Source organism: Maniola jurtina, chromosome 10 (genome assembly GCF_905333055.1).
Source record: "Maniola jurtina chromosome 10, ilManJurt1.1, whole genome shotgun sequence".
Taxonomy (NCBI): domain Eukaryota; kingdom Metazoa; phylum Arthropoda; class Insecta; order Lepidoptera; family Nymphalidae; genus Maniola; species Maniola jurtina.
Genome location: NC_060038.1, coordinates 10,825,401 through 10,840,839, shown reverse-complemented (window position 1 = coordinate 10,840,839; position 15,439 = coordinate 10,825,401). Strand labels below are relative to the sequence as shown.

At 38.0% G+C, this 15,439-nt stretch overlaps 1 protein-coding gene across 1 annotated transcript; it reads right to left on the bottom strand.

Moving 5' to 3' along the window:
• Window positions 1-19: 19 nt before the first annotated feature.
• On the bottom strand, window positions 20-15,346 carry LOC123869084 (homeobox protein rough-like). Its single transcript, XM_045911821.1, has 4 exons — window positions 15,043-15,346; window positions 1,268-1,388; window positions 962-1,075; window positions 20-248 (listed from the first exon to the last, which is right to left on the bottom strand). The coding sequence occupies exons 1-4, from the start codon at window positions 15,344-15,346 to the stop codon at window positions 140-142; spliced, it is 648 nt and encodes a 215-aa protein (XP_045767777.1). The 3' UTR covers window positions 20-139.
• Window positions 15,347-15,439: the final 93 nt, after the last annotated feature.

The following is a 15,439-nucleotide window of genomic DNA, read 5'->3' as shown; positions in this document are numbered from 1 at the left end:
ATAGCATTATACTTATAGCAGCTTATTTAAATGTGTTTATATGCCATGCAAAGTGTAAGTTTTTATTAGTAAAGGTTATATTAATTTTTATTTATTTACTACCTAGATAAGTATGAGATCAGAAAAAACTTAAATTGGATTATTTATCGAGATTTGGCGTAGGATGTACGGGTAAACACGGACACGGCGGCGGCCCGTACGGGGCCGGGAACATTGGTGGGAAGAATCCGGTTGCTGCTGCCAGTTGTCTGGAAAATGAAATAATTTTCGTTAAAAGAAAAGGTGACTGACTGATATGTCATCGCACGGCTCAAACTACTGGACGGACCGGGCTGAAAGGCATGCTATTATGACGTAGACACTAGACATCCGCTAAAGGATTTTTGAAAATTCAACTCCGGGGGTAAAACAGGGGATTGAAATATGTGTAGTCCACGCGGACGATGTCGCGGGCATACGCTAGTAAATCATAAGAACATTCCAGGTAGAAAAAGAATCGATCTTGGAACGAACTTCTATGAAAACGGCCGAAATTAATCTATACTAATATTATAAAGAGGTCAAGTTTGTTTGTAGGGGGTAATCTTTCGAAAAACTGAACTTATTTTGAAAATTCCAAAAAAAATAGAAAGCTACATTATTCCTGAGTAACATAGGCTATATTTTATTTGAAAAAAATAGAGATCTCAATGGAAATTGTAATAAGCTACCCATGCAAAGCCGGGGTGGGTCGCTAGTAAATAATAATAATTTATCAATCTGTAAGCAGCTGTCTCTATCTAATAAGCAATGTTATCTGTCTCTGTCGATAAAAAAGGGCCTGAAAAACATGCATGGTCTTTCCTATAGGTTTTGATTTCTTTGACGGGTCTTGACAGACAAACAGACAGCCAGACAACGAGGTGATCTTATAAGGGTTCCTTGTTTCTTTTTGAGGTACGAAATCCTAAAAATCACTGACCTGTATTGCTGATCCAAGTGAGCCTTTTCTATTCTTTTATCTTTAGCTCTTCTGTTCTGGAACCATATCTTTACTTGTGTTTCGCTCAGTGATAGAGCTGAAGCAAGTTCACATCTGAAACAGAATACATAGTACCGACCTATACCTACCTAGTACCTATAGGGTATAGGTATAGTATAGGTTCACCTTTAAAATAAAGACTAAAATAGTACCTACTTTTGACATGACAGTCGAGTTAAAATGGTGAGTGAGTTCTCATTTTGTACGCATAATATTTATTTAACCCTATTCATAACTTTGGCTAACCTTCGTGCTCGTGCAACGTATTCGCCCCTTGCGTACTCCAGTTCAAGGCGCAACGTCTGATGTGCTGAGAACGTCGTGCGTTGCCGACGCGGCCGACTTTCCTTGCGTCTCCTGCGAGCCACTGTAAATAACAAACCCCCGACAAGTGAAGGTTACAGTAACTAGAAAAGAGCTTTTAACTTTCAAACGGCTGAACCGATTTTCTTGGATTATAGCTAAGAACACTCTCGATCAAGCCACCTTTCAAACAAAAAAAAACTAAATTAAAATCGGTTCATTAGTTTAGGAGCTACGATGCCACAGACAGATACACACGTCGAACTTATAACACCCCTCTTTTTGGGTCGGGGGTTAAAAACACTTTCTATTGCTATGGTTGAGCCATTACAAACGTGCGAAGTGGGTCATAGATCATTTTTATCAGACCTCTCGCTCGCACTTAGAGGTCTTATGGAAATGGAACTGGAACCTGGATGCAAATCTACGTGACCGCACTGCTGCAGCATTCCTGTACCAAACTACTTACGCAGATCTTAGGCTGAGATCTATAGAGCGCACTTTGATTTTGCTCAGACTTAAGACACTGTTAAAACGAGATAGCGTTATACCGCTGACATAAATCTGTCTCGTTTTAACTGAAAAAAGGTAAAGTGCTCTCGATATAGATTTCAACCTTAGTCCGCGACGAGAAGTTTTCCTTAATTTTAACGGGCTAATAGAATAACAATTATAATGTCCTCGTGGATCTAGGTTTTTTAAAATCCCAAGGGAATTATTTAATTTTCCGGGACAAAGGTATGTACCAAACGTCAAAATAGATTAAACAGACAGAAAAGCTAACAGACGGGAACACTTGCATTTATAATATTAAAGTACGGAAGTTGTACAAGATTTTGCGAATGTCACATTAGGTATAAGAACAATAATTAATTAGGTACCTTACCTACCAAGCCTACTTATAAAAAACTAGCAGAACATTTGGTCTATCTAAGGTTTCCCCGATGTTCCTGTGTCAGGGAAGTGATTTGGTCCTGAGAACGAGCTTGTAAGTCCTCTGGTTCCGCAGCATGTTGCCGGCTCCCGGAAGCGTCGCGAAACCCCGCGGTGAATCACGATCATTTTAATAACTTTTTGTAACACAATATTCACTAACGACAGGATTATTATGATACGAGGATACAGGGATTAGGTTTCGCAATTTACACCTAAGGGGTGTAAGGAAACTGATTTTAAAGGTTTGCGTGGTTCGAAACTAAGTAGAAACTTATTTTCAAGTGTAACTGGAAGGAACTTAAAAAAACACAAAAGCTTCTCCTAGCAGCATTCTAAATTTCGGACTACATCATTTGAAAGACACCTAGTTACAAGTTTATTTTTTATTAAGGTAATTTAGGTAATAAATGAAAAATAAACAATCTACCTATTGGTCAAGCTTTCGGAAATCTATCTACCTAGGTAAGTATTCCCACGATCTGTTTGCATTGCAGTAAATATCGACTTGTATCATACTTGTTACACGTTACTTATGTATGACCAGTCAATTTCATTGAATGATTCCTCAGACTAAGTAAGAATGATTCGAAGGATTCTGATTTTATGTATCTAATTTAACATTTTATAGCGGAGTTATCTGTGATGACCCTACATAAAAAGGTAGGTAGGTATTTTTTTTCTTTTACACATAAACTTCTTTGTTATTTCAGATTTTTCGACTCCACAAATTCACGTTTTCGAATTTTTTCCTTTACTTGTGCTTCTCGTATGACCTACCTACCTGCCTCAACGGGAAGTACCCTTTTTCTTGACAGACACGACAGACGGATACAATAAAGTGATCCTATAAGGAGTCCTTCTTTCCTTTTGAGGTACGGAACCCTAAAAAAAATAACAGCAAGCTGATATCTGGTCTTTTCCAACAAGTAGATATGCAAAGTTTCAAACAATATTAGCACAAAATACTTTTACTATCCTACTATCTTGGATGAATTAGTGTTTAATTCATCCAAGCCTACTGTATAAGTAGGTAGATACATATTAGAACTAATGATATTGTAACATTTATATTGAGTGCGGAAAATGATGAAAACGCAGACAAAAGCTGTATTCTTTTGGACAATAGTTCGCATGATCTGCGTCGTTAAAAGAATAAAGATACGGTGCGTGAGAGATCGCTCCGAATGTGTTTATTGTACGACTATCATGGTCCATCTAATGACGCCCATGATAATATAATATTATCTATATGTATTTTATCTACCAAATTCTATTCTCTGTTCTATCTTCTAACCATGATGGCTCATTTAGACTCAGATACCTACCTACCTATAAATTCTCCGTGCAACTTCTACAACCCCACAATAGGTAGGTAGACCTACCTTCAATAAGTATTTTCCCGATGATTAAGTAGGTAATTAATTATGAATGTTAACTAATTTACTTTTTTATTCGATTAATATTATAATCAAGCTAAAGTTAGCGCGAAGTTTTTTTTTTAAGTTAGCGCAGACGGCGCTAACGGGCGGATGTTAGGGCGGTTATACGCCCTCATCATGCCCTCATCCGATCCGAATCCGTGAAAATACATACTACTCGTAATTCCGAAATAGTCACAGAACTATTTGTATGGTAGCTTACGCACTAGACCCGACTTCCGTCATCGCATTTCTCTCCGTCATGCGTGAGAATATTTCGGATATGCCTCGGATAATCGAACACAATATGACATAGATGTGTGTAAGATATCCACTGTATAGCTTGGATTTGGATCAGAGATCGGATTAGTGCGGAAGCAATATTCGAATTAGGCCCAAGTTTTTTTATATCCGTATTTTCACGATTCGGATCGTATGAGTGCGAAACCGTAGTGCCGTACGCGGCATACTCGTAGGTAGGTAAACACGCAATAAGAAAATTTTTGTGCAAAAGAATTAGAATTTACCAAGCAGCTATCCTGCCAATCTGCCCTGGGCCAGCGTGGCAGACCGTGGCCTAAACCGTCGTTCTGAGAGGCACAGGCTGGCGATGAGTAATTGATTGAAGAAGCTAGGTAGGTAGGATAATGTAGAAGTACAAGTGTAAATTAAAAACTTATAACACCGCCGACAAGGTTATAATGTAACCTTCAAGTTATAATAACTAGAAAAGAGCAAAAGAAAATAACTTTCAAATGGCTAAACTGATTTTCTTGGATTATAGCTAAGAACACTCTCGGTCAAGCCACCTTTCAAACAAAAAAAAACAATTAAAATCGGTTCATTAGTTTAGGAGCTACGATGCCACAGACAGATACACAGATACCTACTCTTTTTGGGGGTTAAAAAAAAGTGTTTGGAAGCTGTTAAAAATGTCCTATTACAAATCCATTTAAATGTGACCAAAGATGTTAATCGTAATTTTGGAATAAAAATAAAAAGGGATAGCATGGGAGCCGTCAGCTGGGCGAAGCATATGTAATAGAGCCACAATGAGGGCGTAATCTGGCTGAGTGTTGTCACATTCAATTATCACGCGCCCAATCGAGCTGAAAGTGAGCGGCCAGCGGGATTGATTTGATTTTATGAGCTAGAGTTTTACGATAATTTACTGTAGCCGGATTGAAAATAATTTCAAGTGATCGCCCATTGGATACCTACTGAAAGTCGAGTGGAGACTGCGTAGTACCTATATCTACATTGTACGATATACCTAAACCTACCTATCTTAGGCTGGGTTTGAAAGGGCAGTGGTAGGCGCCTTCGAAGTCGTTTAACCGCGACCATAGGAAGTTCTAGATGAGGAAGATTCGTGATCGTATCCTCAGAGAAGACCTATAGATATCCAACAGTAGACACCCACAGGCTGATGTAATGATTTTGAATTGCTAATGTTTCTAGAAATAAAAGCAGATAAAGTCGCGAGCACCTCCTTGTCTTAATAATCCTTAACTAAACATGTCCATCCCGTGTTCCCCCAAACACTTTTGTTGTCCGCGATTAAAAAATGATTGTGATTAATCAAGTACGCTAACAAAGCGATAATAGAGCGTGTACGTTTGGGGTTGCCTCCCTTAATATTCATTATCTATCCCCTAAATCCTAATTACAGATTCGCTCGACCGTTTCCCATCGAGATGAGAGAAGTACACCTGACTTGTTTATTCTTTGTTCTCAATATGCACGTTTACGCTGAGATATTGATATTACGAATGTTTGCTTGAGTAAGTTTCAATTGAACGCTAGAGCGTCCGGTATTTCAATGATAGGTAGATTCTTCACAATAAAATGGCTGGCAGCGATAATATTTCTGTTACGTGAATTGTTATGGGGTAAGTAGCTATGGGTAAACTGCTATAGGCCCCTTCTAAGTGAAACTATTTCAATTTTTGATTCCGTCATCACTTTCCACCAGGTTTTTCTTTCATCGAATAAAATGTTAAATGACTGAGCTTTCATATAAGAGGCTCATAGTTAGCGACGATGTCTTGGATCCATATGGCATTAGTACTCGCATCACGAAACCCCCGTAAGCCCAGGTCAACCACCGTAACCACCATATTTTGTAGGTACGATAAAAATTCTTAAGATCTGGATTCTGGACATGAAGAAAGCATGATCGCGGAATGGTAGAACAATGAAAACTGAAGAACGATTTGTAATACGAGTAGGTATGTAGGTATGTATGAACTGTGCACAACTACACACAGCATCTTTTATTGTAGTTTGTACAACTTCTAAGAGCAGAGTCGTCATAATTTTTTTATAAAAAATAGCGAGCAAACAAGCGGGCGGGTCACCTGGTGTTAAGTGATTACCGCCGCCCATGAACAATTGCAGCACCAGAGGTACCGCCGATGCGTTGGCGGCCTTTCAGGAATTTGTTGGTCCGCCCCTTGAATAACCCTATGTTGTAATCTAGTGGTAACACCGCCGATGGGAGTTGATTCCACTGTTTGCATGTGCGTGGAAAAAAGGATCTGGCACAATGGGCGGTCGCTGTGCACCAGGCACCCAGGTGGTGAGTGTGAAATAATTGTCGCCGTCGTCGCGTTGTTACCGGTATCGTATCGCGTTGTGTCTTTCCAAGCCTTTATAATCTTTAAGCGGTGTCGCCGTGGGATTGAACACGTGCGCTCATCTCGCTGGAAACATAACATTGTGATTTGCATTAGCCGCAATTTTGTATCGTGATTCGTGCTCGTTTCACAACGTATTGAGATTTGAACACAATGCATATACAATTTTGAGAGGCATGGTCATCCAACCGGCACTAAAGTTACGAGATACGTTCAAATTGGTTTCAAATAGGTTCTTTATTGTTTTTTTTCCAGACAAACTAATAAAAAGCTGCTCTTGTGAATCTAAGTACCTACACTAATATTCTTATAAAAAGGTAGGTAGAGATGACTTATAGGAGGTAGAGATGGTAGGGAGATATCTCGAAGGAAAGAAACTCATTCAAATGGCCGAGTTCCTCTTTACTATTTTATCAATTTTTGGATGGTCAACTCCAGGTAAGCCCGCTTCCATCTTAGACTGCATCATCACTTACCACCAGGTGAGATTGCAGGCTCACTAGTAAAAGAATTTAAAAAAAATTTTTTTTTAACTATTTAGCTGTAATTTTCAATGAAAATAGATACGACACCAAGTAAGTAGGTAGGTGCATTTTATACAAGTTACCTTCCTACTCATTAACTTGCAAAGCCTACTTAGCTGTGGCAGTTTTCCTTTCAACGTCGTTTTAAGTAGGCATAAACTTACCACTAAAGTATACTTATCCAAAAACGACCATTGGGCACTTAGGGTGACTTAGGTACTGTACAAATTATTATCGGTAGGTAGATGGTACCTTCCAACTCTAATATTAAAACCTTAACAATTTTCAGCAAAACTCGCCACTGAGCCGCTAATTTTCGTTTCATTTTCACGGACTGTTGTTCCGTAATAGTTATAAGAGTTGAACAATGAGTTTTATAGCTGTATAGTAGAACAGTGCTGGCAATTTTCATACGAGGGTGGGTTTGAATGAGACACGGCTTGCTTCTATAGCGAAGCAGCGAAACGTGGTGTTGTAATCGCATCACGCCGAAGCTGCCTGTCGCTTCGCCTTCCGCATCTACAAACTGGAAACCCAGACGTTTTTTAAACGACGCGAAAAACCATTATGATTAATTCAATTTCAGAACAACCACAACACTTATTGTAATAAGCTTAAATAGGGCTTAAATCTATTGTTTTGTTGAGCGAAACAGTTCTAATTATTGTACCTACTTAATAAAAATTGTTTTCAACGGAAATTCGTTTTAAAAACTAATGTAGGCAGATATACCTAGCAATTCCTTTCCATCCTTCTTTCCAACTTGTTAGTCCTATATTGGCGCTTCACAATCGATGCCTACATACGAACTTGTTCTGGCTCGAGTTTCACGTTTCTGGCTCATTAACTGTGTGTTTAGCAGTTCCCAGTGGAAGTGGAAGTCCCTAAGAGTTCCCGTGTATTAGGCAGCCTTTGCCAATCCGATCTATGCAATTCGCGTCCTATTGCAAGTCGGCTTTGGATTGGCTGCCGTAGTCTGGCTGCTCTGGCAGGCTAAAGGCTGACTTAGAGCTACGCGACAGTGATGCACGATTGCGACGATGGAAAAAGAGTATTTGTGATTTGGGGTGAACGACCGCGAAACGTGACACTTTCCTTGCGGCGACATACAGTACAGAAGTAATGACTAATGATTGAGTTCCCAGGTCAATCAGTAAGTTCATAACTAAGATTTTTATGGATGTTTCGACTGTCGCTGGTTGTACTTAGTTGCCAGCAAATTCGTACTTATCCCTAATGATTTAGCATTATCCGTCATGGATATCTGCGATGCCAGATAAAACAAACTAGCCCACCCATTCCATGTTAAACGCGTTTCTTCACTTTCTGTAACTAAGTACCTATTTCAGACCACACGTAGGTACATCTTAGGGACCAATCAAGTGGAAAATTGCGCGCGGAATTCTGCTGCCATGCTAATTACACAATATTGAGATAGGAAGTAAGTAGGTAGGTACCTATTTTTTTATACCCTTTATTTTAAGGAGTTTTCTTCCGTTTGAAATATGTCACTCCGTAAGACCGTAGAATGTTCTGCTAAAGACAGGTCATAGGTACTCGTACCTATTGGGACCGCGATTTTAAGCGCATGTCTTACCGATATAGGTAAGTATTTGAGCTGGCCCTAGACTTCATTCACCATCAGTATGGTAGTTACCTATTTTGAGTATACTGAGCACCAAACTGTTCACACAACAGTTTAACCACTGACCTCTACTAATTTACAAGTATGCTGGATCTGCGATTGCCGACCTGTTTTTAAAGCAACTTGATTTTCGCCATTTTGGCGCTCCTTGGTTGTAGGTATAATATGTAGGTTTCAGTGGTTAAAACTGTGTACCTACGTTTTTTTGCAGGAAAAACCTTACTGAATACATAGTGGTGCACACATTGAATGTAGAACCGTTGACACGGTTAAGAACTGTGTATGTACGGTTTTTTGCAGTACCTATCAATCTTTGAATGGTTTTATTATCTGTATTCAATGCATGTGCCACATCTAGGATGAAAATTCATCCAAGGCCACTATGCACCTTTGAGTAAGAATTTTTCTGGAAAAAACGTTCGATGTCAATGCCGTTTGAAAGAGTTCTAAAGGGTAAGTAAGTACCTAGGTGGTAGGTACTAGACCTAACGTGACATCGAAATAAACAGTTAGCTAGGTAGGTGTACCTGGAGAAGAAAATATGAATGTGATAACTAAAGTTATAACATTTTTCCCTGATTTTATTTGTAAAGGAAAGCGTCCGGCAAAGAGTTGAGTAAGCGGGGATTACGTATCTCCCACCGCAGCTTATCTGGACCATCGCTATTATACTTATTCAAAGTATTTTTCTAGTGATATTTTATTTGCAAGTCCATGAGATATAAGATCCCTTTCATCTCAGTTTCTTAGAGGATGCTTCTCCGGGCTCCGAGATACTTTCTCTAAGACATTTCCTTGAAAATAATATTATATTTTATTTTATTTTAAAGCTATTCTGAGTGATAGCTACCTACGTAGGTAAATACAAAGATGGTTTGTGCAAGTAAAACTGAAAAGTTTCTGTACCATCCTAGGTATTTTGTTACATACCTACCTACTTAGTAGGTACATATTCATCGGAATCCCCCAGTACTTACATATTTATGTATTTCGATTGTAGATTGTTGTAGATGTATTTAGATCTTTCTCTGGAAAAACGACTAGCAAAGCTTGGTCACACCCAAGTCCTTCTTATCACAAGTCAAATAAATCATAAAGTGTTATTTATCTTTACCATTTATAATTCATCATAATCAACTACTTTAATTCATTATTACAAGAGAACTAGCATTGGAAAACGCGACTCTCAGAAATGAAAAATACTTACATTGAAATGTTAATTTGTTAATAACATTAATATGTTGCAGAGAAGTCAGAGCGGATCTTAAAAATATTATGTCGTCAGTGATGTGGGACACAATGGTTGTGGTAGCTGTCCACAAAACAAGTAAGTATGTAAGTATTCGGACAGTAGTATGTTTTGTGGTTCCATCATAATCATAACCACAATCATATTTATTTTGCAAAATTGTTGGTAGATAACAGATAAGTAGTACCTAGGGCAATAGTTAGACCCGAATACAACCTACTTCCGCAGTGTGCAAATAATCATTTTAGATTAATTTAATTTACCAAAATTTTTCGATGCCAAATTAGGTACATTGAAAAAAAATCTAAATCTAAAAAAAACGAACCTAATCCGACGGCTTGACTAGCTATGTACCTACTACCTACCATGTAACTACAGATCTGACCCTATCTAACAGTCAGGTCAACATCACATTAACAGGGCTCTCTCCGTCACTCGCTTCATACAATGGTAGTTCCAATTTCATTTGAATATTAAGCAACCAAAGTCCATGAAATTTTGCAGACATATTCTAGAAACTAATATCTATGTCTGTGGTGTTTCAGATTTTTCTAAAAATATGTAGTTTTAAGATTACAGGGGCTCAAAGATTTGTATGTAAATTTTTAAGACCGCGTAACTTTGAAATTGAATAAGTATTTTAACAGAAATCTGGAAAACCACAAACATAGATATTAGTTTCTAGAATATGTCTGCAAAATTTCATGGACTTTGGTTGCTTAATATTCAAATGAAATTGGAACTACGTTTGTATGAAGCGAGTGACGAAGAGACCCCTCTTAACCCGTTACTGGCTCACTACGTCACTACTGAGAATGGATATCATCAGCCGGCGATGGGTCAAGAGTTAAAATAAGTAAATAAAGATGATGATGGGGAGACGGAGGTCGAATGGTCCACACTCCACATCCATATTATAATCATTATTCCATAATAATATTAAGTAAATATCATTCATTACCATAATTATCCACCAACATCATACTTAAAATTATTTATTAGCGGTTAGAGTACTTACCACAGTTTTAGTGGTAAGTACTAGACAGTACTCAGGTGCCATCTACTACTTTGTAGGGTTCCGTTGTAAAACAAGAAACCTTTAAACACATAAGTTAAATTAAATTTGGCCAAAAAAAATCTTAAGATGGTCTGAAAATGGATTCTAAGCATGAAAAGTACTTAGGTCAAATTTTTTTTGGCATACCATCTATAGTGGGATCTTAACGAGATAGGTGTTTTGAAATAAGAGGTTTCTTGTACAGTTTTTCGAAAAGTCTACCGTACGAAATAATGAGTCGCAAAGTGGCAGTCTTACGAGTTGAATATACCTACCTAAGTAGGAACCAGCCTTAGAATAATCATAAACGACTTTATTACCTATAAGTATACTTACTTAATCTGAAAAAATGAGCATCTTAGCATGAAAACTAAATAAGTAACTAAGTATATAAAAATTAAATTAAAAATTTAAAAAACCCCCGACACATAAACCTCTAAAAAGTAAAAAAATAATAGGTAAATATGTATGGGCCCTTTAAGAATAGTATAAATAGTAAAGTTTTATCCAAGCGCTCGTTGCGCCAGGGGACCGCTACCTATGATAAACTATGAAAGTCATCTGTAGAAAGAATAGTCTTTAGCGGTCCCCCGACGCAACGAGCGCTTGGATAAAACTTTACTATTTATACTATTCTTAAAGGGCCCATACATATTTACCTATTATTTTTTTACTTTTTAGAGGTTTATGTGTCGGGGGTTTTTTAAATTTTTAATTTAATTTTTATTTCACGCTTTTTAAACTTTATTCATAAATTACCGTTTATTTGTGCCATTCTAAAACCTTATTTCTATCACACTAATATTATAAAGGCGAAAGTTTGTATGTGTGTGTGTGTATGTTTGTTACTCCTTCACGCAAAAACCACTGGACGGATTTGGCTGAAATTCAGAATGGAGATAGATAATATCCTGGATTAGCACATAGGCTACTTTTTATCCCGGAAACTCAAAGAGTTCCCACGGGATTTCAAAAAACCTAAATTCACGCGGGCGAAGTCGCGGGCATCGGCTTGTAATAATATAAATCTAATAAGGCAGCTAATATCTCTTCAAAAGTAACATCAATGTTATGTTAATTATACGTTCCATTAAATATTTTTGACCGAACATCACTAAATCAAGAATTATCTGAATGACTCACATAGTTTAACACGACCAAAACGAAATATCTGTTTCTAACACGTCGTTGCTTTAAAAATGTGCCCATTTTACGTAGTCATATAATAGTTCGCTTTTCAAGATATACCTACGATTAAATTAAAATCGACTTTCACCCGATGAAATAAGGAATAAAGTGGCTTGTATTTCATTTTGTTTGTTATTGCATGTCAAATTTTTATTTGACATAACTTTCAAAAACCGGTCAAGTGCGAGTCTGCCTCACACATGAAGAGTTCCGTACAAGTTTTTTTTTTTATGTAATGACAATTCAGCTGTCGGATTTTTCTCTTTACTTGGGCCACAGGAGTAGAGTGCTTGGGCTATAAGATATTGCTACCTGCCTTTCATGATTCTACGTAAACGGGAAGTACCCAATTTATAAGTTTTGATTCTCTTGAAAGATGACACACAGACAGACAACGAAGTGGTGAAGGAAAACACCGTCAGGAAACCTGCATGCTTGAGAGTTGGCCATAATGCTCCCTCAAAGGTGCGTGAGGTGTGCCAATACGTGCTTGGTCAGTGTGCTAGCTTCTCATTCTGAGAGGAGACTTTTGCTCAGTAGTGAGCCGGCGATGGGTTGATCCTGATGATGATGAATTTTAAACGTATTTTGTCAAAGTAAATAAGCTGAGTTCAAGCAGATAAAATAAAAAGACGGTGCGCCTAATGCATCATCCAAACCTGCGCGACAAAGCGACTACGATGCGGGAACCTCAGCCGCGCGGAGGGTCATCGCCTCCTACGATATTTAATGGTGCCATGCACACCTACGCGACTACAACAGTCGAGGCTACAACATTTTTTTTTCTACAGATACCTACTGAACCCTAAAAATAGTTTGACTATGGTTTGGGTTTGGGTTGATTGTTCGTGGCCTTTGGTTGACTGTTGGATATTATAATTGAATTGATGTTTTCTCGTTTAACTGTGATTATAATATTTTATAAATTAGAAACTCCGCGCCTACGATCCAAAGTATCGGAGTTTTCCAAAACATTATTTTCAAATAAATAATTATGTATCTAAGCAACGTACATCTTGACAGCTTGACATTTGCCAATTGACATAATATTATGAACCTCTGTTACAATAGTGAAAGATACCAGGGCCACCAGCCGTCACGTATTTTCTGACGAACGAAATGTGGACGATTGAGTAGTGTTACTATGTACTAAGAACGCATGCCTACAGACCTGCTAGCTTGCTTAGACGGCCAATTTTCAGGTATCAGGTAATCAAGGTACATAAAAACATTACTTACCTCACGTGAATTCTCCAATTTTTTTAATTTTTAGCAGATTTTTTTTTAATATTAATAATTAATTGACATAAGTAAACTATAAGAGAGTGAGAGAGAAGTCAATATATCCTAATACATGTCTTACTCAGTCTCATGCGCGTAGATAATGATGCCCTCGCGCTCAAACCCACAGAGGCATTAAAATTGAATTTAGGGGATGATTGGCCCTCTGGATCGGTCTGTCTTCTTGTAAAAGGTTTTAAAATAGTTGTCTGGTGGACATATATAAAAATGGAGCATCAGAATTTACGTGCAGTTAAGTAATTACTTATTTTGACGCGGGAAGTGTCTGGGAGTATTGGCGACATATTTTTAAGGATATTGCCTAAAATATACGTAAAAATCAGTTTGGCGAATTTACGTGAGGTAAGTAATGTTTTTATGTACCTTGATTATCAGATACCTGAAAATTGGCCGTCTAAGCAAGCTAGCACGTAGGCTAGGCATGCTTTCTTAGTACTTACTAACACTACTCAATCGTACATATTTCCTGTGTCAGAAAATACGTAACCTCTGGTGGTCCTGGGATAAAAGTAATAAGAAAACCAGAAAAGAGCTGATAACTTCCAAACGGCTGAACCAATTTTTTTGGATTATAGCTAAGAACACTCTCGATCAAGCCACCTTTCAAACAAAAAAAACTAAATTAAAATCGGTTCATTCGTTTAGGCGCTACGAGGCCACAGACAGATACACAGATACACAGATACACAGATACACAGATACACACGTCAAACTTATAACACCCCTCTTTTTGGGTCGGGGGTTAAAAAAGAAAAGGTGACTGATTGGCTGATCTATCAACGCATAGCTCAAACTACTTACTGGACGGATCGGGCTGGGCATACAGATCGCTATTATGACGTAGACATCCCTTTGAAAATTCAATCCCTAGGGGGTAAAATAAGGGTTTGAAGTTTGTGTAGTCCACGCGGACGAAGTTGCAGGCATAAGTTAGTAAAATATAAACGTTATCTCAATAAAGATAAGTCTTACCTATATGTTGGTGCGGTTTGCAAAGAGACTTGACTACAATCTTTTATCGACATGTTTGTACGAAGTATTGCCATTGCCAAAGTATGCGCTATTTTTAAAAACTTTTTAATAGTTTGACTTGTTTTTTTTGTATGTTATCATTTGTTGAAATGTGCAACAGGTTTTACATCAACTTAGTTGGAATTTTACATCCTTTTTCCACGCACATTCAAACTGTGGAATCAACTCCCATCGGCGGTGTTCCCACTAGATTACAACGTGGGGTTATTCAAGGGGTGGGCCAACAAATTCCTGAAAGGCCGCCAACGCATCGGCGGTTCCTCTGATGCTGCAAATGTTCTTGGGTGGCGGTAATCACTTAACATCAGGTGACCCGCCTGCTTGTTTGCTCGCTATTTTATTATTTTTAAAAAAACCTGTGGTTTGGATGACATCGCGATGGTTATGGCACCATTGAGTGTCTCTAATCTATGATGATGGAGGTGGAAGGGCGACACTCTGTTTAATAATTTTGTAAATGTGGTTTAACCCGACATTGCAAGGCAGAGTTCTTAGTAGGCACATTATTGAATCCACTTTCCACTTTTTCTTTCTTTTTCTCTTTACTGTACTTTTTGGTAGTAAATAAATAAAATAAATGAATAATGGAGGTAAAGGCTACATAATAAAAAAATGTGTTTTGTAGTTAGGTATAGGTAACCATATACCTAATAGGGTACCATGAGGTAGGTAGATATAGTACCTACCTAACTACTTATTCATAAGTATTAATTTTATTTTGAACTTACGGAAAGCTGCAAGACCAGCACCAAACGCCAATTGCTGATGTGGTAAAAGAACCGGCCGTGGACAAAGCGGCAGTGGTGGCGGAGGCTGCCACAGCGGCGATACCTGCACAATCTCTCTTCCCTCACTCTCTCCGATTTCCACGTCAGAGGATGACTCACTCTCCGAGCCCTGACTCTCTTTCACTTTACTCTTGGGCTGTTCAAGGTGCCCGTATATTCGTGCGAAGAATTTCCGTGGTGAAGACGGTCTAGGTGTTTGTATTGTTGTGGTTTTAGTTTTATCCGTGTAGTTATTGTCGCTCATCGTGGATATATTGTTCAAGAATAATAGTAAATATTTTATATTTATTTTTTGAATTTAATAGATCTTTTTTTGCATTAATTTGCCTCAATTGTA